Source organism: Trichoplusia ni, chromosome 1 (genome assembly GCF_003590095.1).
Source record: "Trichoplusia ni isolate ovarian cell line Hi5 chromosome 1, tn1, whole genome shotgun sequence".
Classification (NCBI taxonomy): domain Eukaryota; kingdom Metazoa; phylum Arthropoda; class Insecta; order Lepidoptera; family Noctuidae; genus Trichoplusia; species Trichoplusia ni.
The window spans coordinates 17,865,926-17,880,755 of NC_039478.1; the positions used below are offsets into that span (position 1 = coordinate 17,865,926).

Sequence of the window (14,830 nt, forward strand, 5' to 3'; positions counted from 1 at the left end):
ATTTTAAGTTCAATGTAAAATAAATGAAGGAAGCGAAGCTAGCTATTCTTTAAAAAAATCCTTATTGTGTGTCATTCGTTCTATATAAAAACCTTTAAACATTTTATATTTAGTCTTTTATATATTCTAAAATAAAACAACTTTTGCTAAAGGATTGATAGCTATCGAAATTGGCAACGTAGATGAAAACCAGGCTTGAATTTTAGAAGCATTTGGGTCAGAAACAAAATAGACTTGAAATCAAAGACTAGAGACTGCCGACTCTATTTACGTTATTCCAGTCAGCTTTTCACTTTTAAACTATTCGTGTTCTAAATATTCAGATAGAAATCTGTCTGCCAAACAAATTGGTTGTTCATGTTGAGTTGGAATTTTTCAGGCGAGTGGTTTGACCTGCACATTTCAGCCTGACCTAGTTCCAGCCAGCACGTTTTTTTTTGTTTGGTCACGTCTTTTAAATTGAATTATAACTCGGTTTCTAATCGATTATGAAATAACAGGTAGTACTTAGTTCAATTAAAAATAAATCATTAGTAACAATGGAATGAGGAGTGATATTCGAGTGTTTTTTTTCAGATTGTTATGTAGCTAACGATTTTCACCTGTTTAACTTGTTACCAAGTATCATAAAGTTTACTTGACAAAAATCCTCACCTATTCTCAAAGAAGAAAATAAGTTTTAAACAAAGATTGTCTGTTTAACTGATGTTTCGTAAGTAATTGCAATATTGCCTTTTGACATACCTAATATACTTATTACAATCCGTCAATAAAGTCTTTAGAACTAAATTCGGGCATCAAACATAAACAAAATAAACAACTTCCTTTTAACTATCTACAATATAATAATGATTTGATTTATATTACGCAGTTCATACATAATTTATTGAATATCGGGCTCCATTCAAAGCGATTGACCTATTTGTCTAGGTACACGTCGATACACTATCTCGACACAGTTTGGTAATATATTGTAGAACAAAATGATAAGATTATCTGCATAAAGAGCATTTTCATATGTTTACAGTAGTTACTATGTAAATTGTGGTCATAAGTGACTGCTTTGGTGGTAAATGACGGCTTTGCTAGTAGGTACAGCACTATTTTTTTATTGTTACTGCCTCAAAATAATGTTGTTTTTTTTTTTGCGACGATAATGATGCGTAATTTTTTGTAGGTTTTAAAAACAACTTAAAAAAATAGTTTTTAGAATGGGTACCTACTCAGTATAAATATGAAAATATGTTAATCTATCAATTTCGTGTGAATAGCAGGAAAATTCTAGTTTTTCCAATTCTATAACTATGAGAATCTACTAATCTAGCATTTTAATAATGTGAGTCCCCTGTTACGTCCTGCTCATAGGTGACTGTCTGTGTAAGTTGCATTTATATCTTAATCTTTACTAACATTTTGCAGGTATGAAGGAAAGTTTATGATGAAAATAATCACGACATTCTGGGTGAGATCAATGAGTAGCTGGCTTTAGCTGGTCTGAATTGTTAGCATTAAGCATATCCTGTAACCAATACTACCTATTTCAACAATTTTGATTTTGGAATCAAATATTTATTTTGTAAATATTTATTGATTTTCTGTGAGGAACACAGAATACTTCGTTTTCGGTAAAAATACTTATACCTATGCACGTTAAGGAAGATTTAAAGATGAGAGTTAAGTTTGCAGATTATTGGAACCATGAGATTTCCGATCTTAGTTCTTTGTTTCAGAAATAGCTTTCAATAGATATATATATCTATGCAAGCGAATACATACACAGCTAAGCTTTCTTCATTCCGTGGTTCACACAAAACCAGGCGAAGGACTCACGCACACACGCGCAAGGAAATCAATAACAGCGTAGGACAACAACAGACAACAGCTGATCTGACACGAATGTTATAACAAGTTCGTAACAAACTCACCATGACTTCTGCGGACTGTCGTCTGGGTTATTATAGTTAGTTATAGCGGGATATCTGCAATACAAAATAGCCTTTTTCAACAATCACAATAACACTACAAAATCAAGCAATCTTAAGCCCTCGTGTTAGTTTCAAATTATAAAATTAAATGGTCCGTGTTATTTCGTTGCGTTCAACTAAATGCGAACAAAGGATTGTTTATTTTGCAACGCAACTCACCGCTGTGCGGTGCACTCCAACACTTTCTTCTTTTCCCATCCTTCCTGAGTTTTCACCCATTCTTCACCAGGTGACCGCCAGTCTTTTGAAATAAAAGGCATTTTTGTAACACAAAACACAACAAAGTTTAACGCGATTAGTGCGCAGCCAACAAGTCGCACAAGTTAACGTCTGCAACGCGAGACGGGATTTGACGATTTTGAAACGAGCTGTGCGATGTTGCGAGTTCGAGCCGATGCAAATGTGTGCGAGCGACAGAGAAGTCTTGTTTAGAAAGGGACAGATGTGCGCATGGCTTTTGTTTTGTTGATTTAATGACAAACGTCGTAAACAGCTGTTTTTGTTATGCCTACTCTTAAGCAACAGACTTTGTTTATTGATTTAATTAATATTGAACATTTTCAAACTATGATTTGTAACTACTATTTCAAATAATATTTTTGATTATTTTAAATATTAATTTTAACTCTGACGTTAGTAAGTATTGATTTTAAGATTTTTTTCATTTACTCATAGTAACTGCCACAAATATTAATTCTTTATCATGCACAAAGTTTTAACTACAATTTATGGGATATAAATATTTAAGACAAAAATAAATCTATTGTAATGAACTCATTTGAAGGTGTATGCGAGAGCGAGAAAACGTGAGAAAGATGGCGATATATCAAGCTCAAGATGTCAAACAATATCTAAGCTCTGGCTTTATTTTCATGTATAGTCTGCGCTAGGATGCTTAAACTTTCATTCAATATTCATTCACAGTTCACTCATTATATAACATCTTTCATCTGTGGTCATGGTGAAATAAATATTTTTATCTATTATCTCTGGATCGCTTGAATTTTGAGGTTATCTTTGAAAATAATTTGTTTTCGTAATGGGAGACTCCAGCACTTCTTTCAAGCCGAAAATCAGCGGTACTGCTCAAGACCCAGTGCTGAAACAGGCTGAAATATCTTATATGAAGTTGATAGAGGAGAAGAACCGTGAACGTGTTCTAAGGTTGCAACAAATTGCTAAGAGAAATAGAATTACTGGATGTGCTATTGGAGCCGGAGTAGTCAGTGTGTATTTGTACTCGATATTTGCCGTGAAACAAGAAACTTTCCTGGACGACTTCAACGAACCCGTCAAGGTAGTACAGCAGTAACATGGCTGCGGCGAAGAGCGCTATGCAGATAAGATTACCTCCTCTACCAAGTATTAAAGATGTTATTCGACTCTATAAACTTCGTGCTCTCAGGGAGCTATCGCAAAATTTCTTAATGGAACCTCGTTTAATTGATAAAATAGTGAACGCTGCTGGTAAAATAGAAAATCATGTAGTCTGCGAAGTCGGCCCAGGCCCGGGGGGAATAACTAGGTCTATTATCCAAAGAGCTCCCAGAAAAATTGTCTTGATAGAAAAAGATCCTCGATTTATACCATCTCTAGAGCTATTAGCGGATGCATGTAAGAATAAAGTGGATGTGGATATTATAACAGGAGATATTTTAAAGACTGACATTGGTCACTATATTCCAAAGGATGTGAAAACAGAGTGGGAAGATTCTCCTCCACCTCTCAATTTGATTGGTAACTTGCCATTTAGTGTGTCCACAATACTGATGATTCGTTGGCTGGAGCTCATATCTAAGCAGGAGGGTCCTTGGGCATTTGGGCGTGCAAGGATGACTCTAACATTTCAGAAGGAAGTAGCTGAGAGGATGGCAGCAAGGATCCTGAGCAGTCAGAGATGTAGATTGTCTGTTATGTGCCAGAACTGGTGCACTGTCAAATACAAGTTTGATATCTCTGGTGCTGCATTTCTGCCCAAACCTGATGTTGATGTTGGAGTAGTCACCTTGACACCACTGAAGCATCCAATCATCAAACAGCCTTTCAAAATGGTTGAGAAAGTTGTCCGACAAATATTTTCTATGAGACAAAAGTATTCCATCCGGGGAGCCGAAACATTGTTCCCCGAACATGTTAGAGAGGAAATGGCACTGAAACTTTATGAAATGGCTGATATGGATCCTGTGACAAGACCTTACCAGATTGCTAATATGGAATTTGCCAGAATTTGTGAAGCCTACAGTGAAATAATAAAACAGTATCCGGAATTTGAGCATTATGATTATAGAGCACCTAAAAAGAAGTTGGAGGCTGCAGAAGTAGAGGACGGGGATTTAAGTTATACTTAGTTGGGTTAGATGTATATATGTTATGTTTAAATAAATAATTACAGAGCAAAACAGTTTATTTGTCAAAAATGTCAATCTTAATATTACACAACAAAAAACATGTATTACATAAGTTATTATTGTTCGGTCTTTACTTGTTTTAGTTTTCCCAGATTCTTTTTCTTCAATACTTTCTTATGTCTAAAAGAATTTAAATGTATTGCATACACATTGTCGCCTATAAATATTCTGTTGCATACATCGCAATAGTTGTGAGAGTTCCGATCCATTTCCCTTTTACTATCGTCTATATTCGAGTGTAAGGGTTCAAATTCACTCTGGGTATCATTGAGGTAGCTTTCTATAATGTGTATGGCTTTATTTTTGACTTCTTCGTCCCATTTTAAAACATCAGTAGTATCTAATTCGTAAATTGGAGGAATCTGAAACAACAAGCACAATATTAGCGCCATCTGTCGTCTCCATGCTATACCAAATTACAGAAGTTAAGGGTAAGCCTATGGAATGCTGTATTAGTTCAGCTACTCGACACAAGATGTCTCTGCTACCGGTGACCTCATACAATAAAATAAATATTTTAATTTCAGAAGACAATATTAAAACTTAATGTTAGTAAAAGTATTTTTACTAATCCTTAATTATGTAAAGCATAAAGATGATCAATACAAGTGTAGCTTATTTTAACGTACCTTTTATTACATTACCGAACACAAAATATATGCGCCATAAACTAATAACACGCAATACTACGTAGATAACGCTGATTTTTGATTTACCGACTTTTGTAATCGGGTCAGAGATCCTGTACAATTTATGAATGTAGGTAGATGGAATTTTAAATTGTTTCCTTACATTTTATTTAATGTAGGTAATTAAATACTCACTTCTCTCGTCGGGTGCTCTAAGAACCTTCCTCGAATCATTTTGTTTTGCCGGCGGGCGTACCTTCGAGTGCCCATTTTCATGTTTTCTATACTTTGTTGTAGCATATTTTTTCCTTTATCGCTGTTTCTTTCTTCAATGGGTAACATTAAATAGTCATGGAATTCTTTAAAGCCGAGAGTTTGAAAGACTCCTTTGGTGTAGTCCGGCGGCCTGGAACATGTTATTATCAAGTTATAGGATAATGTAGGAAATTAATTATTGATGGTACACGGAACAGAGGCCCGCGTGTGGGATAAAAGCGAGCGTACATATGTACAACCGGCTCCTGGGCTAATCCTACTATTTTTCATAATATAAATGCATAAGCTTGTACGCTTTTGATGGCTTTCGAGTTTGTATGTTTGTGATTATATTACGGTGTAACGGTTACGCGGATTTGGGTGGTAAGGGAAAATATTTTTAGTATCTAGACATATTTTGCAAAAGTACCTAAACAAAATAACAAGGAACTCTGCCACTCTATAGTCTATTGATTTTCAATTGTTAGTAGATATAATTGTATTCTGTTTTTTTTTTATTTACTCTGCACTACAGCAAAGGTATTTGTCGTAATGAAAGAGCAACCTTTTACATACTACGACATAAAAGATAAACCGATTCAAGGCTAAAGGTGCAGATTAAAACAAAACCGTGCAAAAATGTTTATCTATGAGATAGCATATCTTACAGGGAAGTGAAATTCGCGGATAGTCTGACTGTGGGCGTATTTGATTATTTGTTTGTTGCGCAGTAAGTGTTATCTAGGTAAGATAACAATACTGTTCGGTGAAAATTCTGCTCAAATTTAGGATTTGTTTACAATGAGAAGTGAAATTATATGATAAGACCTGAGATACAAGGGTATGTTAGTAAACAAACTTTTTAGTGCAAAAAAACAGCTATAAAGATTGGCCAATTGTGAAACGACAAGTACGGTTTGTACGACGTCTTTAGACTTCAACTCATATAGAAGTTGGAAAGTTGTATTTTCGTAAACCTCTCCTATGTTTCTAAGACATTTGAATCAAACAAAGGACTTATTGAGTACGTGATCTAATGTTTATTAAAATAGGAAGATAATCATCTAATGCATTATAATGAAAGAATGCATAATGTCATTAATGACAAATAATTAATTTAAAACCATACATTTAACATAAAATATCGATGAAACATAAACATAAATAAGTACCACAGACAACGTAGAAACCCAAACATTTGAAAATCGAATGAATTTGCGCGCGTATAATATGGCGGCGTTTTTGTCGAGGCTATAATTATTTTGCGACCGATTCATCGGTTACGTAACGTCTGCTAGGTATCGTACATTAACCTCAAGCTAATACGTATTACGTTAACGTTTAACCTTCAAAATGTTGTTTGAGTTATTTCCTTAATTTTGATATATTTGCCGCGCATAATATTACCGACCAATGGACTAATACTCGGACTATTTTACGAAAAAAATATAGTACGACGTTTGTGATTGTTTTAATTTGATTATATTGAGTTATTTTTTAAGCTTATGTGCATAAATGTTAATATTTTAGAAACGCAATCTATTTATTTGAGTAAATTTAAATTAATTGATAATTCAATCTGCAACGTTTTCAGGCAGCTAGTTTCTATTGAAGCATGTGTTAAAGTTTTTGTTTGAAATATTTTATTGCGTACTTTAATGCTAATTAAAAGAAATCGTTTTGAATCGTGACACATCGATTGATTCATCTAGGCGAGGCTCGTGAGAACTAATAATATGAATGATTTTATAGCTTTTCAAATTAAAATGGCCTTGTATATTTTGGCAACAGAAAGCTAAAAAAATTTTTAGGCCATGTAGAAAAAAAAATACAAACGTGTGGTATAGGTACTTCATTTTACAGGTATTCTGATTTCAAATTGGCTCTGTGCATATTGCCTTCCAATGCACTCCCCTAGGAACCACAATAACTGACCAGCCAATGACCACTATTGAAAAAAAAGAATGAACAAGGGCTGAATAACAAAACGCCGTTGCCACGGACTTGTTAGGGAACACGACTCCTTTTGTGTGCAACTAATAATTCGCACAGTCCAGTGAATGGAGAGCTCATAAAAAGCGCGCGAAAAGTCAGTAAACTTATTTTTTGCGTTGTATCTGTTATTATTATTGTTGTTTTTTATCTAACGCGGTTCTATAAATACCATCGCGTCTGTTTGCTGTTGTAAGGCTGTACTGTTCACCGAAATTCTGTAAATTACTTTCGCACGGAATAATACTGAGTTTATCATGGAAATAAGATTTTTATTCCATCTTGGCTACACTTGTAATACATGGCGTATAACGACCAATACTTGTAATTTTAGCGTCAATTGAATTTGATGACGTGTGTTCATTGGCATTTTAACTTTTTTTTTCTGCATGTATTTAGCGGTATTGCCGTGTTCAGCCAGTTGAACATGAATCTTTAGTTAAATAGCTTACTGACTTTGTCAGCACGAAATAATAAATTTTACAATCAAAAACATGCCTATAATTGTATTGTCTTATTCGTATGAATATCGGTGCAAACGTGATAAGATCGAATCCGTTTATAAATTGTATTTAATCTCAACAATGGCAATAAACGTGGTTCCGTTTTAATTAACAGCTGCGAGATTATTAAATTGGAAACACCAATTATTTGCGGTTTATCAACTTGATATAATGTGATAAATTTTCTTGTAGGTATTAAATAAATAGCCAATTTGTGACGTGCAAAAAGTCACTACGGAAATATCAAAAATATTTCAGATTGATAAGGTTATTAATCGAAATTTCGTTTTAATTGAAATTTAAAGAAGCAATGGTAAAACTAAACTGCTGACCGTTCTGACTGTCTTTGTCTCTCTATATTTCAATTTACGGTGACACAGTTAGGATGACACTTAGGAATTGACGTTTGTATTCGTTTGGTTATTCATTTTCAACAATTTTAATATTTTAGTCTCCTTTTTGACACAATGATGACAATGATCTTAAAATACCCTTAAAATCTTATAAACACAAGAGACAAGAAACAAACAGCGTCCCTCATAAAGGCGGGAAGAAATATTGAACTAGGTTAAAGGGTTGTCGCCGCCGTATGACGTATTACGTCAACTTAATGAAGCGACAACCAGATGAAGCCCTATAAGTTGACGAGGATGTAAAGAGTGCGGAAAAGACTCTTCGCTGTTGACTGGAAGAGGCTCTTTTAGATTGTTGTGTTAAAGTAAAAAGAAAGCTGGGTTCAAAAAGTGAATCGTCTATGAAAGAGTTGTGAAAAAAAAAAAAACTTTTTTTAAATGTCTGTAAACGGTGAAAGCGAGGATCGTCAATTATACTTCGAGTATAGATATGGTCATAGTTACAATACAGGACAAGTACCTATTGTATAAAATATAAATCTTGGGCAACATAATTTGTTACAGCGAACTTTATTGACATACAGTATGACAGATATGTCATTGGTTAGAATGTCCTTGCTCCATCAAAAAATTATATCATTTAATTTAGATTAAAAATGTATTATTAAATTACTATTTTTAACTTCAGCTGTGTACCTAAGATCGTCAATCCAAACATGGATATTTAAAATATGTGTCCAAAAAAATCTAACTATACAATACACTAGCTATTCTTCATAGGGTCATCTCGGTCAGCCGTGCATCCAAACGACGTCATTTCCACGTTTGCACCCTTACCTTATTAAAAAGACTATGTTTTCCTCCAGTCAACTATACGAGAGTGAACACTGATACACTATCTGTCTATATCTATAGTGTTGTGAAATGGTTAGTACTATCGCACTACCGCACTTACACACTGTCTTTATAGGGTAATTAGCTAGACTTGATACTTTGTTCATTATTCTGTGAGTAGTACTTTCTTTTAAACTAGTCTCTAAAGACTTACGGAACGTTATTAAGGGCTTAATTATTTAACCATTAAGAGATAATTTGATTTAGTTTGTGGCAGCTTTACGAAACGAGCGTATAATAAGTATAACAGGATCAAATTACACAACACTGCATTAAGTTGTTTTTTTTTCTTTAATAAAGTGCGTTTAGCCTTTTATTCAATAAAGCTTTATCTAATTAGTGTGTGAGCAAGGACCAAACTATTGTGTTATAGTAAAATAGGCTCGCACATGTAATATGAGACTACGCGACCGCAGGACCACAGTAGATGACAGTCAGGACGTTGCCCGCAGACGACATTTTTGTTTTTGTGCAGCTTTTTTTTTAAACTCTTGCGTACGTAGGCATAGGAACAACTATGGAGGTACGTATAACTGTAAAGAGGTTGGCATGGCAACTCCGATTAACACCTGGATTGGTCTTCGGTCCCTGTAAAACTGGCTTTAAGCGATTTATCGAGTTATTGTCATTGACTTTTGACATTTTGAATCGTTTCGTAAAGGCTTTGTTTAAGTTTTATATTGCTTTGTTATTTTATGCATAACGTTTATGCCCTAAGGTCATTGTAGTAACTTAGGATTATTACTACAAGAATTTATAGTTTAAGTTGATGACAACAGGAAGATAATCATTTTCTTTGGGTCTCTGACATGACTTAATAGTGTAATAGTAGGTATATATTACTTAAAAACCTACGCGGAGAACCAAGTTGTATAGAGCACCACGCTAAGCTTGCCGGATGCTTGTCGCGGGTTCGATCCCTGCGGAAAATTATCCGTGTGATCTCCAAACTCCTGTTTGCATTCTGGGTGTCTTTGTGCTTGTGACTAGAACGTTTGTTAAAACCCCGTTAGTAAAAGTGAGGTAAGTTTGAATCAGTTACCATGTTCAACAGTGTCGATTCTATGTCCAAATATCTGCTAATCCCTTTAGGGAATGCTGGAGTATATATAGAGGGTAAAAGACATATGAAGTGTAAAGTTCAAGGTGGAAAGGTGAAAAGTTCGGGACGCAGGGCGAAGCCCCGCGCTCACGGACAAAGGACGAATGTTCGTACTGCGTAGTACGCGGCAGTACGCATGCTCGCCGCGTATTGGCGGTTTAATTTTTAAATAGAGACTGCAGAGTACAGGAATGTTGCTCTATTAATAATCAGTATTAAAAACAAAGGTCAACAAATAAAACGAAGTTTAGAGCAAGTAGCATCGATGTCTTCTATCAACATTTAAATTTAGCTGGTGTGCAGAGTAAGTACCATCCTTAAGTTTTAATATGATTTTTGTGAAAAAACACAAAAAAATCATAATTTTAAAATATGCTTGCACGAGGAATATGTAAGTAGATTGTACCACATTTCGTTACAAACAAATCGCTTAATCAAAATAATTGACGACGGTCATGGACCAAAAAACAAACGCAATTTATTTGCTAATTTAAAATTTAAACAAATATGATAGAGGATACATTTTGCGTTTCTGAGTATCTGAGCGTCTAGCGCCATTTAATTTCACGGATAATTTGCGTGGCGCGAATGCCCTTTGCTTTTCTTAAATTAAGAATTGATCGTTAGAATTCGCTGTCTATGGTCTTTGTTTTAAAACGATTATAATTTTGTAAGGGGCGTTTTTTCTTTAACATTATTTCGTTGACTTTTGAACTTTCGATTGCCAGTATTTATATTAAAGCAATTTACGAAGTAAAACATAGTTTTGCAATTATTGGAAATTGTTATAGTCTTTAACATATTTTTCATCACGACTTGCTCTAACCTAAAACATTACGAATAATTGAGTTAAATGTAAATCACTCCACAAATATAGAATCCTCCTTTTAGTTCGCTCGGTAGTAATGGTATACTACGCTTTAATAAAAAAGATCTTAAAGAAACTTACTTTCCATCTTGAATCCTCTGCTTGTTGTGCTTCGCGTGGAAGTCCAAAAGCTCCTGAATGAGGCCGTCTTCCAACATGGCGTCCACACGGGAGTTCAGGCGCTCATCATGAATTGTCTGAAATATAAATACTATAATTATAGATAGTTTTTAGGGGAAAAATATTTTATATAAATCATTAAAATTGAAAAAAAAATACGCTTAACAAACAAACAAATTTTTAATATACCTATTTCCTTATTTTTACGCATTTAAAATATATTTTTTTACCATCTCACCGTAAAATCCCGGTCATATTTATTTTTTTATTTACTTCACTATAAAAGTTCAAAAACTTCACTTTGTGAACTTAAAATACATACGATATGACATCAGAAAAAAAACCATAAGTACATTAACTGTAAAATGTCGATACACATTTTTTATACAGCATGTTTTATTTGCGCATAAGGGCAGGTGGTGCGAATTCTGTTTGTCTAGCAGGACGAAGACCCCAGTACCGTAGTTTCCTAGGGAACGGAGTGTTCCCGTGAGAATCAAATAACTCTAAATTCGCGATATACAGAGATAAGATAAACAGATAAATGTATGCACTGTGGTGCAATAACCGTACTTTATTGTGACGTGAACGCGTATTATGGGTTTTTCAATCGATTTTTTGGTCTGAAAAAGAGAATGGAATGAGATCGTATTCTCTTAAAAGGATTTATTTAAACACCCTGTTTATGTAGGGCGTACTGCCTCTTAGCTGAAAGAATAAAACTTAAATTTTAGGACGTAAAGAACTTTAATACACCGAAATATATTTTTACACTATTTAGTTAAAATTCAATCTGCAAGCGTATTAAAACTTGAAAATCTTTTTCATGAGCAAGGAGTCTTTTAAATTAAAAAATGAAGTTTTTCTTTTTACAACATACGGAGCTTAAAGTAATTTTACTCTTCCTTGAATATTTTTAATTAAATTTATGGATTTGAAGGACCCGGGCATGAGGGGCCCGACAGTCTCTGCAACTATTTCTTTAAAGGATAATTAGTTTTATATCTTCATCGCTGATTACAGAGAAAGAAAATTATTTTCTGAAAAGAATATTGTATAAAAAAGAAAAGTCTATTTCTACTTTATAAAAAAAATGTCTTTTCTTTTTATTTATAATAAAAGGAAAAGCAAACCAGAAGACATAACGAATTACAAGAAGAAAATTAGGAGCAATACAAATGTGATACAACCACGTTTACCACAAATGAGACAATTTAGAGACTTACAATTTAAAGTAACTTCATTAGTATTTACAAAAACATCATCGTATTTGAGAGGAGTTAGGTTATAAAACAGCATCTTAAAGCAGATATATTGTTATTGTGAAAGAACGCTGTCTCTTTCCCACATCTGCAACTGTTATTGTTTCACATGTAGTTGCAGAAGTCTTAGAGTCCATATAGCATATAACATAGACTTCTGTCACTATAGCAAGGAAAGCCCCAACTTTGATCCTGATCAATAGTCACGTAACATCGTGCAAGTTATAAATATGCTAATAATCATGTGAAGACATGTTCACTCGATTAGGCAAAGACAGCCATTGTCGGCCATTAACATGTCATAACAATCGATCGATTTCGAAACAATCAATTAAAGAATGAATCACGACTGATCGATTAGTATAGAGCTGTTCTTCTTGTATTTGAAGCTGTCACTTGCATAATAAGGAACGGATAATTTCGTCGGCTCTCGTTTGAATTAATCGATAAAACTGACGGTATCTAGTTTGAAAGGGTACAACGCGAGAATTATATACAAGAAGATAGGTTATATGTAATTTAACTTTAACTTCTTGAATTAATTGTTATTTTCTTGGTCTATTTTCAATTATTGGGGTTTAGCGCTACCTATTTTGCTTAAACTCATACCTACCTTGCAACCACACCATTATGTAATCTCTGCACCATACCTTACTTACTTTTAAGTGTGTGTAATAAATATTGTTTAGCGAATAAAGTAATGGTATTATGTCACAATTTGTCAATGCCCCTTCTTCTAGTTATCTCTACATCACTCGATGTTGACTGGTGCTTCAGATATTAAGTCTAAAATTTTAATGTATTTCTGCATTTACCGCTTTTTTGCCACAGCTTTGAGTACCACAAACTTATTGGACTATACCGGTTATACCTACGTGACATTTAAATCCTGCCATAGGTACATCAAAATCCTCAAATATGGATATTTCAACTTTCCAATTCAAATCAATGTTGGTTGTAACAAGGGGTCGTGCGTATGCCAAGTAAATAGATTCATAGTTTGGCCAAACATGCGATGAATCATGACCGCACGCAATTGACGCATTCTATTTACCGAATGCATGTGGAATGTAGCAATGAGGTAGAAGTTATGAAGGGGTAATAACTCATACATTAATGGAAAATTTGCATAAGTTTCAAAATGGATTGCAATAAATTTTAAATTTTGATAGGAGCAAGCAATTGTAATTTCTAATGAATCCCGATGAAATGAATAATGTTAGTATGTCTTGTTTTCTGACCATAAACGAAAAAATACCTAACACTAACAATAGGAAAATCTAGCTTTTATCCCAAATGTATCTTCTTAAGGTTCTACAACCCAAGTTTCCAAACTCAACAAACAAAAATACTTCTAAATTTTTAATTTAAGAAACCTATTTTGCAGCCGTAGTGAATACAGTTTTGCAAAATCAATAGTTATCTTCCCATTTTCTTATATACGAACTATTTCCATTTAATTACTTTACTAATTACACACGAGCAAACTCAAAGGACTAACCCACTCAGTTGTGTAAACAGCACTACATACTATGTATGCCCCTCGTGCCCGCTTATGTCATTCAGGTCAACCACTCCTTCAGTGACCTTTCTCATACACGATTAGTGCATAGTCCAATACGCTAAGTACTTGCATTGTTAAATAGTCGCGACCCTTCATAAAGTGCACATCCTAGTTACCTACTAACATAATATGTAGACGTGATAATTTAAGCAGAATGTTTCGTTGTTTCTCAAAAACTGCTGATCGATTTTGGATGGAATTTAGTGAGACGATTAAGGTTTGAAAGAGGCTAATCAAAGTGCAATAAATTTAGATGCTTTTGGAGTTAGTCAGATCTACTATGAAAACCATTGAAATGAAAACAGACGAAGAAGTAAGATGGTAAAATTGTTTTTATAAAAATCCGTGAACATTTTTGATTCAACGGCCGACTGATAAGTTGTCACTTGCAGAACCATAAGTCACTATAAATGTACTACACAATTACGCTCTTATTACACGGTACTAAGGTTTATTTTTGCAACTAATTGCCACTTACACGACATAGAGCTTCTTACACGTGTAATAGTTACACGTGGTCTGTTAACAAGAACTTATCCTCAAATGTAATACAAGGAAGAATACAAACATGGCGTGAAATTTATTGGTCAAGGAAAATCTAGGGAATACATTTTTATCATGAACAAGTTCTTTAAAGATTTCATTTTATAAGTACATATAATGATTTGTGTAAGAGCTAATGATTGTAATAAGCTTGAAGTAGAAGGCGTTATTTGTGCTATCTGGAAAAAATGTGCAGGTTTGTTAGGAGGCTTTTTTATTTATTTTTTCTTTAAAGCAAGAGACGTCTGTTGACCCGATACATCATTATATGTATATGTCGCCAATCTATCAAAACATCAGGACTCTATCAGGTGCAAGTATTTTTTTATTGATATAAAATGTACAGAAATAA

The 14,830-nt window shown here is 34.0% G+C and overlaps 4 protein-coding genes across 5 annotated transcripts in view; 2 read left to right on the plus strand and 2 right to left on the minus strand.

Annotated features, from left to right (window-relative positions):
• Nucleotides 1–2,562, minus strand: part of LOC113497775 (F-box only protein 32) — a 34,765-nt gene extending 32,203 nt beyond the window's left edge. Inside the window, exons 1-2 of one of the 2 annotated variants that reach the window (XM_026877486.1) lie at nucleotides 2,145–2,553; nucleotides 1,926–1,979 (exon numbers count right to left, since the gene is read on the minus strand). In XM_026877486.1, coding sequence (XP_026733287.1) covers nucleotides 1,926–1,979; nucleotides 2,145–2,245 — 155 coding nt within the window. In that variant the 5' untranslated portion in view covers nucleotides 2,246–2,553. Of the gene's footprint in view, nucleotides 1–1,925; nucleotides 1,980–2,144 lie in introns of both variants that reach the window. The other variant, XM_026877494.1, reaches the window with a different exon arrangement.
• A 427-nt stretch (nucleotides 2,563–2,989) lies between these two features.
• On the plus strand, nucleotides 2,990–3,629 carry LOC113497800 (cytochrome c oxidase assembly factor 3, mitochondrial). Its single transcript, XM_026877543.1, has one exon. The coding sequence runs from the start codon at nucleotides 3,025–3,027 to the stop codon at nucleotides 3,295–3,297; it is 273 nt and encodes a 90-aa protein (XP_026733344.1). The 5' UTR covers nucleotides 2,990–3,024; the 3' UTR covers nucleotides 3,298–3,629.
• LOC113497794 (mitochondrial dimethyladenosine transferase 1) lies at nucleotides 3,209–4,384 on the plus strand. Its single transcript, XM_026877529.1, has one exon. The coding sequence runs from the start codon at nucleotides 3,299–3,301 to the stop codon at nucleotides 4,331–4,333; it is 1,035 nt and encodes a 344-aa protein (XP_026733330.1). The 5' UTR covers nucleotides 3,209–3,298; the 3' UTR covers nucleotides 4,334–4,384.
• LOC113497756 (tRNA dimethylallyltransferase) overlaps nucleotides 4,372–14,830 on the minus strand; it is a 205,803-nt gene continuing 195,344 nt past the window's right edge. The window contains exons 5-7 of the mRNA XM_026877461.1: nucleotides 11,071–11,186; nucleotides 5,218–5,428; nucleotides 4,372–4,755 (exon numbers count right to left, since the gene is read on the minus strand). Of these exons, the coding sequence (XP_026733262.1) occupies nucleotides 4,450–4,755; nucleotides 5,218–5,428; nucleotides 11,071–11,186 (633 nt within the window). The 3' untranslated portion in view covers nucleotides 4,372–4,449. The remainder of the gene's footprint in view (nucleotides 4,756–5,217; nucleotides 5,429–11,070; nucleotides 11,187–14,830) is intronic.

Excerpts from the sequence above, each read along its gene's own strand:
- LOC113497794 (XM_026877529.1), top strand. The coding sequence starts at position 3,299 with ATGGCTGCGGCGAAGAGCGCTATGCAGATAAGATTACCTCCTCTACCA.
- LOC113497800 (XM_026877543.1), top strand. The coding sequence starts at position 3,025 with ATGGGAGACTCCAGCACTTCTTTCAAGCCGAAAATCAGCGGTACTGCT.